This window comes from Symphodus melops (genome assembly GCF_947650265.1).
Source record: "Symphodus melops genome assembly, chromosome: 6".
NCBI classification, from domain to species: Eukaryota; Metazoa; Chordata; class Actinopteri; order Labriformes; family Labridae; genus Symphodus; species Symphodus melops.
Genome location: NC_136696.1, coordinates 15,012,633 through 15,037,605, shown reverse-complemented (window position 1 = coordinate 15,037,605; position 24,973 = coordinate 15,012,633). Strand labels below are relative to the sequence as shown.

The following is a 24,973-nucleotide window of genomic DNA, read 5'->3' as shown; positions in this document are numbered from 1 at the left end:
CAAGTTTACTGGCAAGAAAATTGTACATCTATACAAAGATCTAGAGTATACTGTATTACATTGCTGGAGTCTGCTTCGTTTTCACCAGACTGCAATTTAAAATGTTTCCTTCTTTTCGCTTTCAAAGAAATAAAATGTTTTCAAATGTCTAAATGATGGATTTCCTGGACTTTGCTGTGTACTTGTCTGCACAGGGGAGGAAATTAAATGTGTTTGCTTGTTGAAAGAGATCTGCAGAAAACTTAATTACGTGAACCCACTAAACCATGGCCACACAGTGTGAGACGGACGATAAGGAGTTCATGTGCAGTCACGGCTATTAATCCAAGAGGCTCCTTTAAGAAGATAAGACTCAAGGTGAAGTGTGCTGTTTAACTCTTTTTGAAGTCGTCAGTGGAAAGACAGATCAGAAAAAATGGGGGGTACAAATATCAAGTGTGGATTTAGAACATCAATGACAGCTTTGCTCTTGTAGTTTGATCACATGCGTCCGGAGCATCTGCTCAGAGCTGCTGGTGTCGGGACGTTAGGTCCTGCTCTAGTGTTTCCTCTTCCTCCTGACTCAGTACAGCCGTTTCTCGTAACTGTGGAGAAAATAGGAGAACAAAAGTATAGACATTTTCTGTAAGTGTAAGATCATTTTATGGTAACAAAAGTAAGCTTAGTTGGAGATGACTGAATGAAAGAAGAAGATGGAGATGTGATACCCACATGGATGTACTTACATGGCACAAAAGAATATCTAATGGGATAGCATGGGTAAGAAAAGAGCAAGAGAGAACATTTTGATGCTACTAAACACAAGAAGATTTCTCTCCATTTGACAGCAACAAGGTTTATAACAAAGAGACTGTATATACGAAAAACTCAGACACAGAATGGTTAATTTCTTTGCTATAAGCCAAGGGTCGGGTTCTGACTTACGAGTGGAGGCCATGGACTCCTCCCTCCATCTGCGCTGACATGGTTCTCTTTTCAAACTTCAGTTCTCCACAGTACATCATTGATCTGGTAAAAAAAAAAAAAAAAAAAAAAATCAATACTTCTAAGTCTGCACACAATCCAAATGTAAAGAAAACACACACACATATGGTTATTATTTATCTCATGGTTACTAATTTACCTCAAAATGGACAAACTCTTGGCTCCTATATCCTGACAGCCATGTTGGATACCAGCAATGAGATATGGAACAAATTTATGGATAGAGCCTTTATCTTGTACTGATCCTGAGACACCTTGAGCCACCTTCACCTTATCTCCCTCACTGGACAAATTCAAAAAAACACAGAATTAGAGATATAGAAGTCACTACGACATGGCCTGAATTTATACCTTTCTGGAAAAATGTACTGTACTGCAAAAGCTTTTTGTAACCTAAGTTTCCCACCTGAAGTAACGTTTCTGACTATTATTTTTCTCCATGGCATCCAATGAGCCCATTCCCCTGTATTTTTTCAAACGCACTCCATCCGAGAAGAAATATTCTCCAGGAGCTTCAGTGGTTGCCGCAAGCAACGATCCCATCATCACTAAGAACAGAAGAAATAGTAGAACTCTCCATCAAAAGCCCTACATTCCTCTGAATCATGCCCAATACATTTTCCCTTTTTGGAATGGCACTGTATGTTTCAAATTAAAGCAATGAATAATTTAATATATGAAGAAGCAGGAGTCTTGCAATTTGATACCTGTAGATGCTCCCAGGGCCAGAGCTTTCACCACGTGTCCAACAGTTTGAATGCCTCCATCAGCAATCACTGGCACACCAAAACGCCGGGCATACTCTGCAACCTTGTACACTGAAGTACCTTGGGGCCGTCCACATGCCATGACTGAACAACAAGGGTGTTTTATGTTGTGTTAGTAGCAAATGTTTCCTTTTGTTTTCTGCTTTATGTTTAGCACAAATAAACTGTAAGAATGTACTTTTATTATCATTTAAAAAATATATCAAGAAAGACTATTTTTCTCACTTGGTTCCATCCTAACCAGCAGTAGTATTACTGTGCTGTTCAGTCATACCTTCCTGTGTGATACAGATAGAACCGCACCCCATGCCCACTCTCAATGCATCCACACCGGCATCTATGAGGTTTTTAGCTTGAGCAGCAGTCACCACTAGAGAGAGACAGACGCACAGAAAAGAGGTCAATGCGGGAGACATGTCAAGTTGGTTAAAGGAAGAATACAAAAGTCAAAGACAGAAACTATTGCTTACCATTTCCTCCGACCACTTGCAGTTCAGGATGTTTTTGTTTGATGTAGTTTATCATGTTGATTTGATACACTGAGTTTCCTTGGGAGGAATCCTGTAAAATAAACATAAATACAGTAAAACATTTTGCAAGTTACTGTCTGTTTAAAATCCCCAGCAGGTTTACATTTCAAAGCCTTTAAAAATGTAAACATCTGTACAAAAACGTTTTTATAGCAGAGAGTTCATGAATAATTATCAATCTAAGTGAAAAACAGCATAACCCTTTTGACAAAGTAGCTCAAAAACACCCAATTTGCTGTGTAGACCATTTGCGAAGACTGTGTATGTGGCTTTGAAATGTGAATGATAAATACCCTTCAACAACACAAAACAACAAGAAGCAAAGTGTACCCTATCCTTTAACATTATGTTGGAATGGTCTGAGTCACATACTGTTAAGGGAATAGAGAAGTCCAGCAATCCAAATTTATCTCTACTAGACACTGAATGGTGTGTTAGAAAAATATTTAGCTATTGATACCATAGTTAGAAGTTAACATACAAACAAACTAGCTTGCTATGCTACGTTCACAAAGTTATAAATACAATGCCAAATGCTATAGCTTAGTTAAATATTTCAGAACTCCTCTCCCTCCAAACTCCCACGTTTACAGACAAACTCGTACTTTTGTCCGATGATTCTACAAAAGGAGGTTGTGTAAAACTTGGAATAGCTCTTTGTGACTTTTTGGCTAAGCTTTTTGGCTGATTTCTTTTTTGCAAATAATAAAAAAAAAGATCACAATTCACCATGCCCTATTCAAACTAAATATCAGAAAGACTCAAAAACTGAAATGAAAGTTGTACTCATTTTCACGTATTATCTGCACACTATTTTAACTATGTACAAAAATTCATAAAATACATAATTAAGAGACTTTTGTGGATTTGGTTTCCAAAGGCTTATAATATAAATCAGTTAATTACAAATGTCTTATTCAAAGTATTGTTATCAAAAGATTCAAAGCCGCTATATGCATGTGAACCTCTAGCATAAGTTCAGTCAGGAAGACTATATAATTGCCCTCACAATAGGGTCTTTCTCATTCACCTTTTTTTTTTTTTTTGCATGCACACTCACGTTTCTGCTGTCATTCTTGAACTTTCATTTTCTGGAGCTGTTGTTGGATAATCAGCTGTCTCGTCAGTTAGTCATCTAACCAATTGCATGATGTTCCTCCCCCATTTTCAACCAAATACCATTGTTCTGCTCCCCTTTTAAATATGATTCTCCAATGATTCATGATTCTCCAGAGTCCAACCACCAAAGTATTACTGTAAAGTCACATTTCCATGTTATTTATTGTCATAAATAATTTTCTTATTTTGATTCTCTCCTGATTAAACTTTTAAGAGCTCATAATTTTTGTGCCTCACATCGAAATCTAATCAAACTAATAGTGGACATGCATCAGTCCAGACCTACCAGAACTACCACATCCACACCAGCTTGCATGAGCAGGTCCAGTCTGTATTTGTCGTCCTCCCTTGTACCAATGGCAGCACCACACAGCAGCTGTTTACGGGAGTCCTTTGATGCAAGTGGATAATCTCTGTTCTTCTTCAAGTCAGTCCGAGCAATGATGGCAACCAGCTCATCACTGTCATTCACTATGGGGAGCTTACCTAGGAGATTCACAGGGTAAAATGAGTAAGGAAGAGGAGACACAAAAAAGTCTAAGTGTGTGATATATATGTACCTTTTTTGCTACGTTGCAGTATATCATTAGCTTCTTTTAGTGTGACCCCAGCAGGTGCAACAACTAAATCCTCCCTTTTTGTCATGGCCTGAAACAAAAAGTAAAGGTATGTAAAATAAACAACCATGTTATTATTGTGTAAGATCGAAACATAAATTCAATGCTTACCTCCTCGAGGGGTTTGTCATGGTCCTTCTCAGACAGAAAGTCTATGTCTCTGGAGGTCACTATACCGACTAGCTTGCTACCCATCTTGCCAGTCTCTGTGACGGGGATCCCAGAAAAACCATGGTGTATCTTTGCCTCAAACACGTCGCCCACTGTGTGTCGAGGACTCATGACCACTGGATCTGTGATAAAGCCTTGCTCAAATTTCTGTCAAGAAAAAAACAAACAAGACCACATTTTGAGTGATCATTTTGAACACTCACATTCGGTGTAATTCTGACATCTAAGTGTTCATGCTTTTGTTTACCTTCTCACTCTTACCTTTACTTTGCGCACCTCATTGGCCTGAAACTCAGCTGTACAGTTATGATGAATTATCCCAATCCCGCCTGTCAGCTGAAATCAGCCAATCAGAAAGCAACAAAATTAAACAACACTGAAAACTAAACCAGGCCAATACTTTTGCATGTAGCTGAGTCTTTGAGTAGAGGATGAAATGTTAAGATAAGAGACATTGAGTGAAAGTGTGAATGTGTTTGTGTTGTTGTGCAGAGCTTGCACTCACTGCCATAGCGATGGCCATGGAAGACTCTGTGACTGTATCCATGGGAGATGAAATGAGAGGTGTCTTCAGGGTTATCTTCCTTGTCAATGCAGATGTTAGATCCTAAAGCAAACCCATATTAAAAGAAAAAGAAACAGAAATATTGTGTTATTAAAAAACTAGCAATTAAAACATACACCTGAAGCATGTTCTTTGAGCCCAGACACCCTGACTTAAAGATTTGAGTATTAAAACTGTAACATAGGCTATGTCTACATTATACTACTTTCAAATAAACATGTTGCTTCATGTTAAGGCCTTCGCAGCATATTTGTTTTCCAAATATCAGAGTGTTATTTCTTTTGCTGGTCATTCTGCCTGAACTAAAGTCAGTGTAAGCACATGGGAGGCTGACCTGTTGAATTCACCGGCTGAGTGTTAAATGACGCAGGTGTGTGTCTGTTTTTGAACACCTGCTATCCAGCAATAGTCATGTGATCTAAGCATGAAATTAATTTAATGTCCCAGCAGAGCTTGCGAAGACAAAAACAAAAGCAAGCCCAACAAACAATGCTGTGCCATGAGGACTCTAACAGAAAGACAGCGATTATTTACATGGTCCACAGTCAAACCTGACTGTGCTTGTGGATTATTGTTAGGAGTATTAGGGTAGGATTAATGTCAGTATACAGTTTGTGGCTTTTTTTGGTACTCACCACCTCATCAGACATAAAATCTATGAAACCAGGAAGGATCAGGAAGTCACTGAGAGGAGAGAAAAACACATCAAAATAGCCTTGGAAGTGGACAAGTATTACGTTACAAAAATAAATAATCGTTAATATAAGTAACCGACATAAAGCTTAACAAACACATCCATGACTTTAAAGCATTGAACTTAGCTGACACTCCACAGCAATAATCTGTCAGCCTCTTAACACACTGAAATGTTCTGCAGCTATTCTCTGCACACTGATAAATCCGCATATAGCCTCCATTAAGGAAACTACACCGACACCCACTGATACTTGCACGCACACGCATGCACACACACAGTTACACACAGACACACACACTGTTTTAAATGTCTGTGACACCACTCAGAGTCATCCTTGAAAGTAGTATTAGTCGTTATAATCCTCTGTATAAAACCCCAGCACATGTGTCATCACTGATATTACTAAACATTTAATGGAAGATATTGCATAACGCTAATGCATGGTTCTGTTCATGCACATGCATGCATGTGTTCAGTGTGATCAGTGTAAAGTTATACATTTCATTCCAGCAATCAGTAACAGTATGTGTGTCTTACTTGTATGTGAGTCCATCACCGATAGCAAAGAGTTGTTGTGCTGTTAATCCATCTTCAGGAACATAACCTGTGCCTCCACTGATCAAGTAGTCTGCCATACTAAAAAAGAAAGAAAAAAAACATAATGGTAAATATGATACAAAAAAAGAAGAAAAACATGTTGTTAAATGTCTAAGGAGTATAGGTTTATTAAACTTGTAGTTTACCATGTTAACTAACATCTCAGCTCCAAAAAGTGGATGACACTTGACATAATAATAGTTCCCAATTATGACTATTTCTACGAGCATTTTAGTGACTTTCAATCAGTTTTTTCTATAAAGGTAAACATTGTGTGTAGTTCTGGAAACCCAACATTGCACTGTAGTTTAGTCTCTAGAGGTTTTAATCCCCTGTTAAAAACAGATGAGTGTTGCTTTGGATGTCTTTGTTATTTCCTTGACCCCACTTTCTTGTAGTCATGCTGTAGTCAGATCCTATTAGAAACAGGAAATGAGACAGGAACCGATGCAAACTACAACTATGACGGCAGTACAGGAGGTAAGAGGATTTGGTTGGCTGCCGAGGTAGCTGATCAATGAACTTGAAAAGGGCACAAGCAGTTCCAGGAGAAAGTGGAAACACCTAAATAGCTGCTAAAGACACAATGTTTAAAGTCAGAAATCTTCCCCCAACCACTTGTGTGAATCAGAAAAAGCCACAACGTTACTGGTTGCAAGACTGACTGACCTCTCTGGTTCGTATCCTGCCTGGATTCGTGTAGCGCTGTATCGCTGGGCTGCAGTCTCATGGCCGTGTCCATGTGGCGTTGGGTGGACGTATGCCCCGTATGGGTGAGGCTGCTCCCCTTCTCTGTTGGGGATGCGGGGCCTTGCCGGTTCCATGTCCCCCACAATCCTCCGGTAATCAATTTGGTAAGTGTCTCTCTCCCCATCTCCAAAGCGGTCATATCCATGACCCTCCATCTCCAGGAAATCCAGGGCTACGAACTCCAGTGGGCCAAACCACCTCACTCCCACACACACACACAAACTTCAGTCCCCTCTGATTTGTTTCATACACACAAAGTCACACACACACACACACACACACACACACCAATTCCAACAACTGCTCCCAACAGACACACAGCCACACTGAGATTTGCTGTTCAATTATAAGCACACATAAACATCCAATGCTTTGAGTGCTTGCTCACACAAACACCTCTCAGACACACCTGACAGGGGACAAAGCTGCCTTGCCATCTGTTTTGTAGCTGGTGCAGCAGTTAAAGGAAAATCGCAATTAAAATTGGCAAATTTGTTCCAGGAAAATAAAAAGATAAGCAGCAATAAGAGTCCTTTAAATAAAAGATGATTGCCCAGAGGAGAGTTTGTATTCCAGTTTGTCAGCTTTCATCCTTGGATTTCAAGGCCCTTGAGGCCTCTGAGACTGTGGCGAAGAGTTTTACATCAACCTGTTGATAGGGCTGTCTACATATGTGTGATCCCAACCTGCAGACATGTAGAGCCCCTTTGGAGGAGAGCCAGGTCTTCCTTAGGTGGCAGACCGCCTGGAGGCCCAGAACTCAGAACTGCTGTTGCTGCTGCTTGGTTTATCTGTGGAGCTCCTCTCCCCCTTCGTTTCCCCCGATGCCTGCTCAGCTTAACTCTGTTTCTGACAGTAGCAGACGTCACTCTCCCACAAAGAGGATTGGAGGCATTAATACAGGATGGGGTGGGGTGAGATGGGTGTGTTGGGTGGAGTGAGGCAGGAGGACTAAGGAAGAGACGGACAGGTCAAGATGACACTTGAACACACTTTCTCCTCTGAGGATTACCATGGGAAAGAGGTGTGTGGTTGTTGTTTTTTCTCAGAGCTGCGAATGAGACTAAGGTCAAATCCCAGAATACTGCTTGGAGAAAAGCTTTGCTCCTTTGAGACGCACACACACAGGAGAGAGAGAGAGAGAGAGGCAGACAGGTGGAGCTGTTGAATTGGATTTGTAGAAGAGTTTGTTTATATTTCAGTGAAGAAGAATTTGTAACTGCTGTAACATGTTGTAACTTTTCTATTTAAAGAGTGTCAAGAGTTGCTTTTATCTGGGGAGTTAGGGTAAGGGTTTTAGTAGGGGCTGGATTGCACATTACTTTCTTGTAGTGTTACAAACATGGCTTATAATATCCATGCATTCACAGATACCACATTGAGATGCTGTTGGTTAATTCCTATAATAGATTTTAGCTCCATCAATCAGGAAAAGAGGATAATAGTTTTTTTTTTTAGTTTTTACTTATTTATTTTATTGCGCCAACAATGATGAGTGCACATTAAACCTGAACATTTAACGAAGACAGAAGAGTAATTTGTTGCCTGTGATGCCCTCGATACTATCACCTGCAGGTGACTGACTGACTGCTTGTGACAGTTACTGAGGGATTGAACCAGAAAAGCCTCTTACCCCGTCCCTCTCTCTCTCCCTTGCAAAATTGTTTGTCCACTGATAATAATTGACACAACCCCAACACAACACTCACTTTTAGACAAAAAAAAGACAAAAGCCAGGAGACAGAACTATTTTTTTTAAAATCTATATTTTATTAAAAATATATGTTTTTTAAACATGTTAATAATGTTGATGAGTTTTTAAATAAAATGTCAAATACATACACTTATTTGTATCAAAGATGACATGTGTCCATGTCAGAAGGCCAGTTGCTTCAGAAGCCACCTGAGGGAACACAAATTGAGATTGAAATTGAATGACTCTGTTGGCCAAAGTCACACAAGGAAGGATAAGTTTTTGAGTTCACACCTTGATTTTCATCAAATTTGGTTTTTAAATTTGGTCTCCTTTGTTTGGGTAAAATAAACCATTTTGTTCCTTAAAGCTACTCCTGTGTCTTGTGCCTTACTTATTGGTCCCTAACCAATGATGAGTCATATTTCAACATTAACAACATCTTACCAAGCCGTTCCACGATTGAAGGGTGATGTTTTTTCAGGGCATCAAAGAAGGCTGCTTTGACCCTAACTCCTCCTGATCGAAGAGGCCTTTGATAAAGCGCTCTCATTTTATCAGCACTTGTTAGTGTGGCTTCAATCACAGAGTAGGCTTCACCATGGACCATTTCTCCAAGCTCCTCTGTTATTGCCATTACCTCAGAAACGTCTTGAGTCAACACTGCCCTGTTGGCATCAATGAACTTTGCTGTTTGAGGATGTAAAAAAAAAACAAAAGCATGTATTTTAAGCCCCGAGTTTATACAGTCTAAACCGCATACATTCCAATATCATGACACAACTGAGGTTTGTGTGTGATTATCACACATAATGTGTTAAAAATATACTTGATACCTTTTTCTTCATCATTCATTGTTTTGGTTAAAACACTGGCAGAATCCTGGCAGAAACAAAACAAAACAGTTTTATTCATTATTATGTCATTTATATATTTTACACTAGTTAACAATCTCAGTCTACAAAAGCTTGAGTTGTAATCCACTCCTTGTTTACCCATGTGTGTTGTAAAAATGATAAAGTAATATTCTCTTTCCAAATATTAGATGCATAAAATATCTAAATTGAAATATATGTATATCCAGACTTGAAATATTCTGTTGATTCTCAAAGTAGGCTAAATGTTTGCTTTAAAGTGTTTTGATCAGGAAAAGGATTTCTGATTAACTTATTAAATAAATGAATTAGCTTCAGCTCATTGTCAGTCAAAGGACTAAAAGCTTTTGACAAACCTGTATTGATGAACTTGTGGGTTCTCTAAATCTGCCATCCACTGAGTCAAGCGACGTTGACGTTTCTAAAAAAAGAGTAACGTCTTGTTTTAAAGAGGAAAATATAAAACAACTTCTTATTAAACTTAAAAACAAATCTACCGTGTGTAGACCGGGGACAGCTGAGTGATGATTCTATGTTTTGATTTCTGGTCGGTGAGTTCTAAGGAACAAAAGTGAGAGAGTTGGGGGGTTTTTTCAGGTCAAAAAGAGAATCATGATTAATCGTCACTGTATGCACTTGAATAAATTGTATGTGTTGTACCAGTCTTGTTAAGACTCCAAGGACTGCTTTCTGAACTCCCTGCCTATGCTTTGAGAACTCCTTCTCAGTTTCTTTGACGCACTCTGAAACAGAAGCCAAGGTTCATAATTGTAAGAAAAACAATATGCTAAATTAACAAAGAGCAAGCTAATCCTTAAAAGGCTTCTTAGCCCATTTGACTGAAGTGAATTCTTTAAAAGTAGAAGACTCTAATATGGGGACAATGAGCTCAATATTACATGACAAATGCCTGCCTTTAAATGTAGGCCTTTTGGAAGGACCTTCGTCCCAGCACCTTCTCATGAGGTCAACCAGCTCTTTAAGCCCCTCTGCTTTCTGCTGGTCAATTTCCTTCCAAGGAGGTCTATCACCAATTGGGATCCTCAGCGCCACAAGTTCGTAATCCTTATCTACAGAATGAGTCAAAAAATTCATGAACACACAAGCTTAGTTTAAGAAGATGAAGAATTTAATCTGCTTCATTGTACCTAAAGTTTGTCAAATTAGAAATGAAAGTAAAAGAAAAAAAGAGAATACATAAATATGAAAGCTATTTGTTTGTGAAAGACTATCTAACATAGACTGTTTAAAAAGATGGACGGCACAGTGTGTGTGTTTCTGATTTTCTATTGTTGTATATAATCTACAACATTAGAATATATAAATAGAATTAATAGGAAACACTTACAGAGAAGATTTCTAAACTAAGTTATTCTATAAACTATATGTACCTGGATAGGGCTCCTTGCCGGTGAGAATGGACCAGAGCAGGATACCATAGCTGATCAAATAAGTGAGAAAAAAAATCATGTGAAGCAAGAAATGTCAGTGATTTTCTATTTCTGTACATAGTATTCGAATAAGTGAATAATTTTACAATGTTAACCTGTAACTGTCAAAAGCTCGGACAGGTTGATAAGATAGATGAAAAGCTTCAGGGGGCATGTATTTATACGAGCCTCCTGTCGCATTCGTGGTTTCTCTCTTTTGGTTTGAAACGCTTGCTGAAACCCTGGACAAACCAAAGTCTGCAAGCTGTAGATTGGGAGAATTATGTTATAACTTAAAACAACATGCTTGACACCTTTGTATTTAGTAAGATGGTAAAAGTTTATGTTTACGGCACTGTACCTTGGCATGAAGATCATCATTTAGCATGACATTACTTGGCTTTAGGTCGTGGTGCATTAGGTTCCTTGAATGGAGGAAGTTCATCCCTAAAGCCACCTCATGAGCCAAGCGGAAGACCAGGGGCCATGGAGGAGGGCCACACAGGTCCGTTAGCAGGGACATGACAGATCCTCTTCCCATGAACTCCATCACTATTCCCCTCTGCTGAGAGGATCCTCTAACTGGAGGACATCCCTCATACATCCCATAAAGCCTCAGCACAAACTCACAGGAAGCCTTTTCCATATGGTTAGCCTCTTCATACAGGGCTGTGTCTTTTGACAGGCTGGAATAAAGGAGGGGATGTTTGAAAGGACAAGACACAAATCAAAAGGGAGATTGCTGCTTCAATTATCCTTCCAGATGTATAGAAATTAAAGACTAAGAACAGATTAATTACCGGAAATAAAAAATACAAGGTAATTTACCTAATACCATCACGAAGTATCTTAATGGCAACATCAAACCCCCAATCCTTGTGCCTGGCCTTGTAGACGTAACCAAATCCCCCAGAGCCAACTGACTCCCATTTTTCCAAGCTGCCATTTCCAACAAGCTCGGTCTTGTAGCTCTGCAGCGCCATCCTATGCTGAACCGAAGAAGAACAACTGCAATCACAAAGATAAAAAGATACATTAAAGAGCAGTAGTACGAAAATAATTTTAAAAAATGAGTTAAATACTTTATTTGGAAATTGTTTTATACAATACATTGTGTTTACTGTTAACGCTGAGTCCTTCATTTATACTGACATCAGGGGCAGATCTAGAGAAAAATCCATGGGGTGGCAAAGGAGATTTTAAAGGGCGCAGAAATAAAGGCAGATGTAAACAAGACATCAGATACTGTTGCCTAAACAGGAAATGTAAAAAATTGCAAGTCTTTTTTTTTTTAGTTAACAAAGCTTCAGAACTAAACGACAGTTCCAGGTGTTAATTATTAAACACACACATAGGCCTACAGGTCAGAACTTCTTTAAAGAATCAAACCTCAAACATATAGGCTAGGTTTAACTTAAAATAAGAATAAATAGCCTTTATGGTCAATATATATATGCACAATTCCACATAATGCACTTCTCGATTAAAGTTGTTTACTATAATTAGCTTGGATTTAAAGTGGTGTTTTTGAGGGTTAACCCTAAAAGTTAATGAAAGGTGGCTCAGTGCTTCCCTTATAACCTACTTCAGCATAGGAAACACTGGACCATCCTTTACGAAAGGAGAAAAGAAAGTGCCACCCCACAATTCATTGATTTGTATATTGATTTGCATATTTATTTGACTTACAATGAGTAAGTAGCCTTTGTATTTGTTTCATTTCTTTTTGTGTGTGAAGAAGGCGAACATTGCTTTTATACATTCTTGTATCATGTTTAGTGGAGATATTTTGCTGTTATTTGATGATTTAATACGTCAAATTGTAATAGGTCTATAAGACCTTTTTTATAAAAAAAGAAAAGTAATAATAATTTACCTCAACTTTGAACAATCTTAAACCCAGAGGTAAACTCTTAACGTGATGCTGATGTTATAAAACCATCAAAGTGAAGTTTCCTGGTATCTAATAAAGCCTACCTTTTATTTTTCATTCACACCCCGTGGTTTTTAGGATTCTTTCAACGGTAAGAAGGCACAGGGAAAACATTTTTAGATTACCTTTTCTGAAAACTGGAGTTCCACCATGGCAGACTCGCGTAACTAACCTCCACCGCCGTCACATTATTACATCACCTAGTGAAGTGTCGGATTTTCAAAACAACGCGATAGCCTTTTCCTAAGTCTTTTATGAAGTCTCCTAACACCTTCCCTTTACCCCGTGACGTTTTCACGGGTTTAAGGTAAAGTGGATAGGAGGGACAATCTGAATGCAGCCTCTTTAACCCCAACAAAAGTTAATGCGGCAGGAAGGATGAAGTTGTAGCCGCCTGTTACAGTGACCCCTTGTGATCAGAAGCATTTTGTTTGTTGCTATACAGTACTTCTCTCAAACTGTGCTCTGGATCCGTGTGTATAATTGATATGCCGTGGTTCATGTTGTATAATGAAACATGCCATTTTAAGGGGTATTGCTCAATTTCATTGTCCAACTTGGCGAATTAAAATATGTTGACTCATTCTCTCACAGCCTAACGTTGAATCTTTCACTGTACTCGTTTCAGTGAGCAAGTACGTGCAAAGCTACTCGGAGCAGTTTGTTGCATAATCCAACTTGTACGATGAAAATTGAACAAAGGAGGTCGACAACCAGAAACTGACAGCTCGCCTTCAAAATAAAGCTGCAAGTTTTGAATCGTATTAGCTGCGTATGCTTTCCATCAGAGGTCTGGAAGAGGAGAAGTTATCTGAAGGAAGTCCTCGAAAATCTTAAAGAACAGGTCAATTCTCTTGGGAATCGACTTCAAGAAGCACAAAAAGTCAACATGAACAATGAGCTGACATTAAAGGATAGAGACACTTGCATAAAAACTTTGGAAGAGGAGAAGTTATCTTTAAGTGAGGAGAAAAAACACATGACCGATGAGCTTAAAAAACATGAATCTGTTAATGAAAGTCTTACTACAGAAATGCAAGAACTCAAGTGTCAACTGCAAGAAGCGCTGAAAGCCTGTAGGAAAAACGAAATGACTTTGGAGGAAAGATATTTCCATAAAAACTCCAGAAATGGAGCGTAACTGCACGAAGAAAGAGCTTGAACATTATATTGAACAAGTGGATTCACTTAAGAATCAACTACAAGAAGATAATTTAGTTGGAGACAATTTAGCAGATGAACTTAGAAAAGCTGAAGAGTTTCAACTTGGTTTGCATCAAGGAGGCTCCTGCTGATGAGAATCAGACCACAAGTGTGTGGAGTCGCTGGGGTAAATGTGTGCTGAACACAGGTATGTATGTTGGTATAGCCTCCGCAGGTGCGCTTATTTCCCGTTTCCTGTGCGGGGGAATGGACGCTTATTGTAACTTAAACCCTCACTGCAAAGTGTTTGACTATACCTACAGACGAATGCACCCCTTCCTCGATGTAGACGCAGAACGACCGTTCGGAACAGGACATTGTGAGGACAGCAAGGTGGTGCAGAAGTTAGCATCGTCACCTCACAGGGAGCAGCTTTCTGTATGGAGTACGCATGTTCTCATGTGTGGGTTTTCTCCAAGTGCTTTGGTTTTGTCCCACAGTCCAAAAAACATGCAATATCAATATGCATTGACAAATGTGTTTAATAAAGTGTCACACTTTAATTAAAATCAGAGACTGCTTTGATTGGCTGAAAACTCAAGTGTTCTCCTTCCTACACTCTAGCATCACCCAAGACGCCTTAAAGCCTCTGCAAACAAACTGAAGTGGAAATGAGTCAGCCTTTGACCACTTCTTGATTCCTGCTTACAGAGGAGCGGGAAGATGGAAGAAGTCAAAGAAAGCTGTTAACAGTGCCCCCCTGTGGTCAGAAGCTTGTTTGTTGCTAAGCCTTCATGGTCTCTCTCAAAAAAAAAAAATCACGTATGTGTATTGTTCCAAAACAGTAGTATGTGTAAGAGGTTACCCTTATTGGACTTCGCCAAAAACGCCGATATAAGATAAGGTTAGTTCCGCTTCAACGTGACAGTGAGTTCTGTTGCTAGAGCAGTTTAGTTTTTCACAAGGCAGGCTTGTAAAGTAAGAGTCAATTTTGGGACCGAAAAAACATAACACATAGCCTACAGTAGCATTTCCTTTACATATTTTTGTGCTTGCTTTTTAAAAGTCAGTCTCTACTCACCTTATATTCCCTCGTGAGTTGTTCTCAATGAGTTCCTTAAAAAGAAAAAAAAAAAAAAAAAGCAAGACGCTACATGCTGCTTTGAGAGTTTCCTGAAGCTGTGACAGGGAGGAGTTTAAACTTGGGTCGGCAAAACAGAAACTAAGTGATAAGAAAAAAAAAAAAAAAAAAGGGTCTTCTAATTTGTAAATGTTTGTTTTCCTACAGAGAACAAAGTGATCAGATTAATCCCAAAATGCTAATCCTTTCGGAACAGATTTTTTCTGTTGCTTCCTTAGGGAGCCCAACACAAAGATCTTCCACAGGATGTTACTATTTTTATAGCAATAAATATGCTGTTCACAGCATATTTATTGCTATAAATATGCTTCCTCAAAATGAAAGAGTGGTAAGAGGAAGTACAAAGTACAGAGATAGTTTTCTATTGCAGTGCTTGTTGAAAGACGAAGAAAGCCAAATTCCATGCAGGAGAATAAGACCATGTGTGACAGGGCGGGCGTGGGGACCTGCACCCCAGGAAATACACAAATATTGTAACCAAAACAGGAAAAATTAATGACATAAGTTCGAAAAACTGAAGAGGCAGAGTCGTTTTACCAAAATATTTTTTTTTATTATAGACCAAAAAAGGGAAAAAAATGCAATGTAGGTTGAACCGAAGCTGTAGGGAGGGAAAACTAATTAAACACAAGGACCAAATACTAATATAAGTGAACTAAAATAATTATTTTAATACAAATGTAAAATAGTCAAGATCAAATTTACTAGATATTACTAATCTAATATTAGATTAGTAATAGATTAGATATTACTAATCAAAAAAAAAAAATGAACCAAAACTGAGCTTAAGCCACTGAGTTAAGAGGCAGACTACACTGAGGAAGGTGCGGGGTGCTACCACATACAAGCACAGCAAACCTCACAACAAACCAAAACGTCAGTGCCTTCCATTAGTGACCCAGTGCTCTTAACTCTCATGTGAAGTGGAGGAACCTCACCCTGGGTGACTAACCTCTAAACATAGCAGCTCAGTGGCTGAAAGAAAAACAACAAATTAAACCAAAAAGAGTAGAAAAAAAACAACTTGAGTTGGTGGCAAAACTAAAGCAAACCAAGAACAAAACTGAGGCAAAATTAGGCAAAGCAGGGGCAAAACAACAGCAGTTAAAGCACCTAAAAAAAAAAGAAAGAAGCCATTAATAAAAACACTGGTAAAGTGTAAATTAAAACCAAGCCACCCTACTCACCAGGAACCCTTCCAAACAAATGCCAGGCCATCTCAGGCACCCAGGTGCATTAAATATGCTGGCCTGATTAGTGAGCAAAGGCGGAGGGGGATGGGTGAGAGGCTGTGTTCCAGAGCGGCATGTTTGGACTCTACCACACATGCATTGCTAAACATGTGTCATTCCTTTGAATTGATCTCGAGGAAGTTAGATAAGTAAAGACTCAAAGCATTTTTTAATCAGCTTTGTGTAACAGCAGAAAGAAGGACCCAAAAGACAGCTCACACATGGCAGAAGATAATAAAAGGCAGATTTTAATAAACAGTTGTATCAGTTATCAGGTCATCAAAAACATCAAGGCAAGAGGGAGCAATCCAAATGGCAACAGTCAGAAAACAGGCTCCATGGCAATAAACGCGAGTCTTCTGAAACGTGTTGACAGCAGGGAATACTTTGACACTTTAAAATGCTTTCTATAGAAGAAATTAAATTTCAATTTAATATTGTGTTTGTGTTACATATTAATAAAATACAACACAACTTATAATACATTCCGTTTTACACAACTAAAGAGTGTGAGGAGATTTTTTTTTTTTAATTAAAGACAAGGTAGTCTAAGTCATTTACTATGCAGGAAGGCCATTGTTATATCAGAATGAGGCACCTGAGGAAATACAAATTGAGATTAAAACTTTCATGATTTATAACGTAAAACAACTGTTTTTTTAATGTTTCCATACAAAAAAAAACTATCATATCAAGCCACTCCACTATTGCGGGATGATGTTTTTTCAGGATGTCTTCAGAAGGCTGTTTTGACTCTTTCTCCAGTCAATGGAAGAGGCCTTTGATAAAGCGTTCTCATTTTCTCAGCACTTGTTGGTTTGATTTCAATCACAGAGTAGGTTTCTCTAAGCTCCTCTGTTACCACCATTACCTCGACAACGACTTGAATCAACTCTGCCCTGTAGTAATCAATGAACTTAATTCAGCTGCGAGTGTGACTTCTGACGGAGAGTTGGGGTTGGTTTGAAAAAGGCCCACTGTGTACAGTGTGTCTTAAATATTGGGACCAATACAAAAAGAACCCTTTTCAATGTGGCATCAATTTCAACATTCTGGGGGTATAAAAATATGATAGTTTCAGTAATTTACTCTCAGTTCATAATTCAAGCAGCCATGAACGCATGACGTCACTTAATGGACGAGCAGCGCTTGGCCATAGCGCGCCTTCAAGTCGGCAGCAGTCAGTCATATGTTGCACGTAAACTTGGTGTGTCTCAAAATATCATCAGCAGACTAGCAGCAAGACACAGAACTACTGGCAGTATTCGTGACAACCCCACCTCACGAGTGATGGTCCTCGATGATGACCAGTACCTAAGAACCTACGCACTCAGACACCATTATGCTACTACCACACAGCTCCAGGCCTGTTTACGAGAAGTGAGGGGTACTAGGGTTTCTAGACAAACCATTCAAGACCGACTCCACCGCTTTGGCTTGAATTCCAGACGACCGTTGCAGGTCACTCCACTCACACCAAGACACCGCCATGAACGTTTGCAGAGGGCACAAGATCATGTGACCTGGACAATCCAGCAGTGGTCTATCGTCCTGTTCACTGATGAGAGTCCGGTCACCTTGCACAGAAATGGTCATCTGCGTTGCCAGAATTGTCACAACACGACTTCAGGAAGTCGGAGTGTCCCATATGGTATGACCAGCAATCTCCCCTAAACTGAACCCCATAGAGCACGTCTGGGACCAGCTGAAACAGCGACTGGATGCTCGTACCCCGCTCCCACGTGACCTGGCAGAACTGCATGTATATGCGGAGGAGTGGAACGCATTGCCTCAGAACAACATCATGAGGCTAGTTAGGATCATGAGACGTCACTGTCAAGCTGTCATTGCAGCAAATGGTGGACTGACCCGCTACTGACTTTGTCAATTTTGTTTTTTTTGGGGCTATCTTTGTTATTGTCTTTGATAATAAATATTGCACTCATGAAAATAATAATAATAAAAATATTTATTAATAGTAATATCAAAGGGAACTATTACATATTTCATTAAAATTCAGAGCAAATAGGAAAAGCATTCATTCATCATAACAATATCCCTAACTTATTGTGAGTAGTGTATATATTTTGGATACTGAATAAACGAAAGTTTTCCCTGTTACTCTAGATTAAGTTTCTGCTACTTAACAAAGAGCCTTGCTTTTCTGACATCTTTCACATCCATACACCTTCTGTTCAGCATCTATTTCCCTTTGCTTCCTCTGTCCAATGCACACTCACTACAAAGCCATGCTGAGACTGTTTGGTGGTTTAATTATTGATGCATATCTGCAAAAAAAAGAAAACAAATCCCAGTCTCATACACACGTGTCTGTGAACATGACGGATACTGTTGATGTAAATCAGTTGTGCATAATCACATGCACATTCTGTTCATTACAGTATGCTAAGGCGTCTTTACTCATATCCCATGCGGCGTTGCTGCTTCAGCCGGCACCGATAGGCGCGGTCTGCTCTTGCTCACTACATTTCCATCACTCTCTCTCCTCCCTCTTCCCCACCCACCCTCGTTTACGCTCAGCATAGTGTGGATCTCTTTCACCGGTGGCTGCTGACTCCACTACATCTCTATCCTCCTGGCTACTTATAACCTCAAACTCTGTACCATTTTACCGACTTGCTGTCTTGTTTATTTTCTTATCTTTCTGCCCTTGTCTCATGCTTATGATATGTGAGACTGGGGATTAGTTTAAAGAGGATCTCTCTGCAGTGTGGAGAGGTGGGAGTCTGTCTTTCCCACCATAGAAGAAGAGTGCTTGAGCCCGGGGAGCATCGCTGATGCAGGTTGGAGCAGCGACAGGACACCTCAGGAAAAAAGAACGACAACCCACGTGCACGCCTGGATGTGCTTTGTGTTGTGAGGAGTGCAGACGTAAAAAGAAGGGAGGCAGAAACAGAAGGAGGGGGGGGGCAATTTAGCAAGAGGCGCCCCTGTCACAGTGGTTTGGGGGTGGTGGTTGTGGGGTCTTTGGGGAGTGTTTTAAAAGTGAAAGAAGAAGGGGGAGTCTCAGATCAAAGAAGAAGGAGGATTGTTTTTTAGCTAAGTCTGAAGAGCAGGAGAGAGACTGGGGAGGCACTGGCTCTCCAGAGACTGTGGCTTTATAATCTGAGACCTGAGGCTGTCTGCAGCTCTGACTGACGGAGGGGGCTAAGGACTCAGAGCGGAGGGAGGGGGGCTTCATCTGGACAGAGGTGAGCTTGCCTCCTGAATAAGAACAAGGAAGAGGATAACGAAGAGCTCGCTGCAGGAAATTGGCAACCTTCCTTCTTCCGAAAATCTATAGGAGGATCCAATCATGGCTGTCATCCCTGAATCTGCTGTGTCTTTGCTCATGGTGAGTCCCAGAAGGGTAAAGTATAGCTGATCTCTCTTTGTGTCTTTCCCTCTGTGCTTTGGCTTTCTCCCACTTCGCCCTCTTGGCAGGAGGTGAGCTGACATCTCATTAAACAATATTTCTTGTTTGCTCCTCCCCTTTACTATCACCCACAATCCTACAATAACTTTCTTGTGAGGCTCAGAAGCTGCTTTGCGGACCAAAGAAATCAGTGTATTTTGCAGCCCACTCCAAAAACCCGAGCCTTCATGTCAGTCCTCCACGTGTTTGACTACTGCAGTGGTCAGGTGTGGGAGGAAGCACTAAGACTATTATTGTGCTGAGTTAGTTCTCTTTGCAATTTGGAGACAGATGTCTTTTATTAAATGTTGTTGTATGGCAGATGTGTGAGTCTGTAAAGTCTAGCAAAAAGTTGCATAAAGGATCTGCTCCATATTGTTTGTGTGTGCGTGTGTGTATGGAAGAGATCAGCATGAGATTGATTCCATCTTAAGACTGAATTAATTCAATTACACATTATATAGAAAAAACTGTTTATCTGCAGCCCCTTGCAGAGGATTTGTAGGATCTTGTTAGTGTATAAAAGAGTCCCTCGCTGACACGAAACAGATTGGCTTGGCTTGGCTTGGCATGGTGCAGATTCAGTCATAGAGAGCAATGACATAGAAACACACACAAGACGTTAATATCCACTGAACTCCTCTCTTCGCTCTATCCACCCGCACAGGGAAACAATGGCTGCATGTCTTTGCTGCACGTGTAGAATACAGATAAGGCTGGGACCCCTCTTGTGATCTGCCTCAGTTGGACTTATGTAGACCATGTACGCAGGTTTGACTCTCTATAAGAGAGGGTGTTCTGCTCATTCTCATTCTATAGTGTTGGCATTCTGCAGTCCCAGAGGGAGTCATGCATCGCCGCACTACCTGCTATCTCCACCTGTCATGGCTGTCTGTTACTATGGCAATAGGCCATGCACCCCACTCAAGGGGCAAGGATGCAGTTAAACAAGCAGGGTGGGAGGAGAGAGTGTGAGGTGATGGACAGGTGAAAAATAGGAAGTGTGAGTGATGATGTCAGGAAGACAAAAAGAAGGGCAGACTTGTATATGTTTATGCAACTAAATCCAGTAATCTTGATGGAAATATTTGGCCTTGTGTTGTTGGCAGACAATTGGTTTCCTTTGATTCCATTTAACTCTGCCTTAGCAAATGGCATTAACAATGAGGGTGTTCCCTTACAAGTGCTCTTACTGTCAAAGCAATCAGCCAAGGATTTTTCCTGTCACACCAGGTTGCACGTGGTAAGTAGCTTACTGTCACAACTTTTCACTGCCTCAGTTCCATTTATGATTACAACCCAAAATAGAAGATGTTCTTGTAATAAATGAGCCAGTCTCCGAGGGTTGCTCCTTGTTTAATTTCTCTTTATATACATGATGGAAAAGATTGACATCAGACAACTCCTTTCAGAGCTCAGTGGTTTGTCCACAAAATCTATGTCATGTGTAATCACGCTGACATGTTCAGGGCTTGAATCTATCTTAATTATTTATGGGAATTTGTGCCGCCTGTGTGTGTATTGATCATGCCTTCTGCCCCTGTGTGTATTAATATTTCAGGTGAATAAGTGATTATCTTCTGCCATAATTGCTGGAGCTGCTTTAATAAACATAATTCACACTGACAGAACAAAACAATTACCAGGAGGGCTCGGTGGATTCCTCAGTTACACAATAAAAACAATGTTTTCTTCCTATTTTCTGTACATTCTTGATTTTGGCAACAACACAAAATAATGCAGTAAAGCTACATTTTAGTCCCCCTCAGCTTTATTGTCTTGAACTAATGTGATTGGCCCAGACTTACATTAATTCAGTTATAAAACAGATTGGTCTCATGTCTGTCATATAGAGCAGGTCAAGGGGGGAGAATTATGACCAGAGTCATATAGTAATGAAATAAATATATCAATAAAATACTATAATAAATTGATGAATGACTCATGAAAGGAAATATTACAAATACAATAAAGCTATAGATTAATTAAATATGTTCATAATACATTGGAAGGATTTTATGCCCATTGTAAATAAATGGACAGACAGCATGTGTCTCTTTCTGTGTGATGTTTCTGTGTTAGTGAAGAGATCAATAACAGGTCAGTCTGCTGTTAAAACAAAGAGGAATCCTGACATCTGATATTGGAACAGCTTACAAACTAAATGGTTTCATTTGACCTCGTTGGAATAAGCTGCTTCACTGATAAGATCTCTATCATGGAAATCTGAAAACTCTCCCAACATTCTCCTTTATCTGCACAAGACTGTATGGTCTATTTTGATCCTGCACATGTGTGATCACATACAAGTCGTTCCTTTTTTTGTGGTTTAAACAGTGTGTTCTTGATTGCATTTTTTTTTCCATACTTAAAATAAGAACTGGAGCAGCTTTATTCTTTGCCACTATGTTCATCAGTGAGCTGATTAGCTGCGCTCTTGAGGGCTCTGAGAGAGCCCTTCATAGCAATCTCTAAACCAGCGGTGCAGCCTGAACGGCAAAACCAAATGCCCCAAAACATCAAGTTAAATATTGTTTTATAAAGATCTTCTGTCAAGACAAATAAATAAGATAAGGTAAAGAACAGAAACCAAACCTAACAGAATGTTAATCTCAGATTTATTTTACATGTATTGTGTTCTCATACAGATTATTATAGTTTTAGAGAAGGGTATGAAAAACAAGCAACATAAATTGCATTTCTTAAATGCAGATGTCTTGCTTTCTCTCTGAGTGTTTTTTGTTCCTATAAACTTGATCAATGTGCATTTTACTATCACTTACATTGTGCCCATCTGAGAGAAAGCAGGGCAAGTTGGTATCTTGACACACACAGAAGCTAAATGGATTATCTTCATAATGCTGCAGGGTTCTGCTCTGCATGCAGAGAGAGAGGGAAACAGCAGCTCACAGCTGCACTGTTCCTCAGAAAAACTGCAGCGTGCATGTAAGACATCTTTTTTTTTTACCCCCTTTTGAAATCACTCCTGTGCTTGATGACATCATGGCACACCTGCCAAAACAATTACCACCACGTCTATAAAGGTGCGAGTGTGTTGCATGCTCTTTGCCTGGTTGGAAGTCATATTGATAACCTGATAATGGATGTGTGATTTATACTCTGGCAAGCATCCAGTGATGCAAACTATGCAAAATGAGAGGCAACAAAAAAAAACAGAAGACCTTACACTGCCCTTCATGTTGGCGTCCATGTCTCTTCATTACTGTCCTTCATTCAATTATTCTGCCACTGAGGATGGAGACCAGATGACTCAGTGTGATCAAGCCAGAGAATTCATTCAGATTTAATCAAATCACTGCTTTATGATGTCATGTACCTTGTGTGTGTGTGTGTGTGTGTGTGTGTGTGTCTGTTGTGACCTAATTTTGAAGTATATGAGCTGTGTACTTATCCTAAAAAACTTTTTATTTCCATATTGTAGTACAGACCATAAGACACAAGTTATTGTCAGTGTTTATAGATTATTTATCCGTTTTTCAATTCCTGCTCAGATGCTTCATGCGATACAGCAGCCCCTGTCCAAACAGAGGAGGGGCTGAACAGTATGGGGGAGGGTTAGCAGAATGACATCATACTGCGATAATTGATTACTGCCCAGTTACAATGGCACAGGGAGAGACATTTTGTTCAGGAGTGTGCATCTGCACATACTGTATTTGTGTTACTTTTAATGCATCTGTTTCGAGAATGCACACAGTAGTTCACTCACTGTCAAAGTCTGTGTGAGTCAGCATGTCACATATAATCAACATAGAGTCTGTATCTGTTTCGACAGAAACAAGCACAACACAGCAGACAATTACACCGATAACTGCAGGAACTAAAATGTTAATCCTGCTGAACCAGTTCGTACTCTGCTAAGATTCCTGCATCTTAAAGCTTTTTAGTATGAATGAGAATCATGTGCACAGTTACTTTTTTTTTTCTTTGATGAAGGTGTCTCCCTAGCACGCACTTTATATCGTTCTTCTACAGAATTCTTCCACATCTCTCCTCCTTATTTTTGCAGTTTTGTACATGATTGGTTTCGCTATGATATCAGTATTTTTCCCCAGTTCATTATTTCTCTAAAGCTGCAGTCAGACTGCAGAACAGTCATGCTTCAGTGATGTTAGGAGCTGGTTGTGCTGAAGTCAGCTAACAAACGCTTAGGAGTTGCTTAACTGCTGCAGGAGGGAAAGAAACACTTAAACTTTACAACAGTGACAAAACATGCCTTTTACACACCACATCATTCAAGTCGTGCTCATTCTGCTGCTTGTCTGTTGAATCTAAAATAAACTGTGTTGTTTCATACACTCGACTGCTTGTCCTGTTGTTTGATGTCAACGAGAATAAGATGGTGGGATCCTGAAAGAACAGCAGAAATGAAGAATGAATAGTGAAGATTGTGACATGAGAAACCAAGGCAACCAAGATCACATTTTGGATAGCAATGGAGGCCCAGAGCGCCCAAGACCAGAAACATGTCACCACTCAGAAACTTAACACACGTACAACAATACAAATCTCCATTTTTATTGCAGATAATACATTTCATTTAATGACTACATACTATTATGTCCATTTAAACGATAAGTTTAGCCTACATTTATTTTCTGTGTGGGGAGTGATCAGGCAGTATCCTCCCTCTGGGTGAAGATTCAAGGTTCCTCAGACTAGGATAAACCACTATAATCATTCATTTGTCTATTTTGTCTCTATGTATGGAATTATTACATGAAATGCAATTTCTTATGTACGATCTCTATTTATATACTTATGTACTTATTTTGGGCACAATGAAGTATATTGTATCTATATTGACCAGCCACCACTGGAAAGTTATATTTTTAACAAAATAAATCCTTTCTTTTACAGAGACAGCCGAACTTAACAGTCATCACAGATCTGTCAAATGTAGTCAAAGGCTGTTTCTGAAGCATGTTGGTAATCATCACATCTGAATTCGACCCCCCAGCAGAGGTTTCAGGCATTCATTATAACATGAATCTGATGGTCTCTAGCTTTTTTTAGGTCATAAAACAATATCAGTATTCATTTAAGTCTGTTTTATAACCAGTTAAAATACTCTCACAGAAGGTTTAAATGTGTGGATGTTAACATTAACATTCATTCTCAAAATAGGAAACAACAACATGCAAAATTGCATGCTGGTCATGAACCACCGATAAATTACGTCATGTTTTAATTTAAGTGTCCTATAAAATATTGGCCCATAAAGGTACATGTTATCTGGACATTATCACATAAAATAATTAATTGTTCTAAGGTTAAATGCATTGCAAACCAT

The 24,973-nt window shown here is 39.5% G+C and overlaps 3 protein-coding genes across 4 annotated transcripts in view; 1 reads left to right on the top strand and 2 right to left on the bottom strand.

Moving 5' to 3' along the window:
- Nucleotides 1-443: 443 nt before the first annotated feature.
- impdh1a (IMP (inosine 5'-monophosphate) dehydrogenase 1a) lies at nucleotides 444-7,612 on the bottom strand. Of its 2 annotated transcripts, XM_079346481.1 has the most exons (16): nucleotides 6,717-7,612; nucleotides 5,988-6,086; nucleotides 5,389-5,437; nucleotides 4,694-4,795; nucleotides 4,450-4,524; nucleotides 4,129-4,335; nucleotides 3,961-4,048; nucleotides 3,687-3,886; nucleotides 2,222-2,312; nucleotides 2,026-2,121; nucleotides 1,692-1,835; nucleotides 1,391-1,532; nucleotides 1,124-1,267; nucleotides 925-1,008; nucleotides 726-742; nucleotides 444-584 (listed from the first exon to the last, which is right to left on the bottom strand). In XM_079346481.1, the coding sequence occupies exons 1-16, from the start codon at nucleotides 6,950-6,952 to the stop codon at nucleotides 481-483; spliced, it is 1,878 nt and encodes a 625-aa protein (XP_079202607.1). In that variant the 5' UTR covers nucleotides 6,953-7,612; the 3' UTR covers nucleotides 444-480. The 2 variants fall into 2 exon arrangements, with proteins under 2 accessions (XP_079202607.1, XP_079202608.1); XM_079346482.1 differs by lacking the exon at nucleotides 726-742 and having other exon boundaries at nucleotides 464-584.
- Nucleotides 7,613-8,563: 951 nt separating this feature from the next.
- Nucleotides 8,564-15,113, bottom strand: LOC306825688 (receptor-interacting serine/threonine-protein kinase 3-like). Its single transcript, XM_079346579.1, has 12 exons — nucleotides 14,953-15,113; nucleotides 11,624-11,803; nucleotides 11,157-11,481; nucleotides 10,912-11,060; nucleotides 10,757-10,806; nucleotides 10,280-10,435; nucleotides 10,026-10,108; nucleotides 9,863-9,923; nucleotides 9,722-9,786; nucleotides 9,327-9,372; nucleotides 8,922-9,180; nucleotides 8,564-8,687 (listed from the first exon to the last, which is right to left on the bottom strand). The coding sequence occupies exons 2-12, from the start codon at nucleotides 11,776-11,778 to the stop codon at nucleotides 8,651-8,653; spliced, it is 1,386 nt and encodes a 461-aa protein (XP_079202705.1). The 5' UTR covers nucleotides 11,779-11,803; nucleotides 14,953-15,113; the 3' UTR covers nucleotides 8,564-8,650.
- Nucleotides 15,114-19,245: 4,132 nt separating this feature from the next.
- The window catches only part of frmd4a (FERM domain containing 4A), a 93,005-nt gene continuing 87,277 nt past the window's right edge, over nucleotides 19,246-24,973 (top strand). Inside the window, exon 1 of the mRNA XM_079346344.1 lies at nucleotides 19,246-19,599. Coding sequence (XP_079202470.1) covers nucleotides 19,561-19,599 — 39 coding nt within the window. The 5' untranslated portion in view covers nucleotides 19,246-19,560. The remainder of the gene's footprint in view (nucleotides 19,600-24,973) is intronic.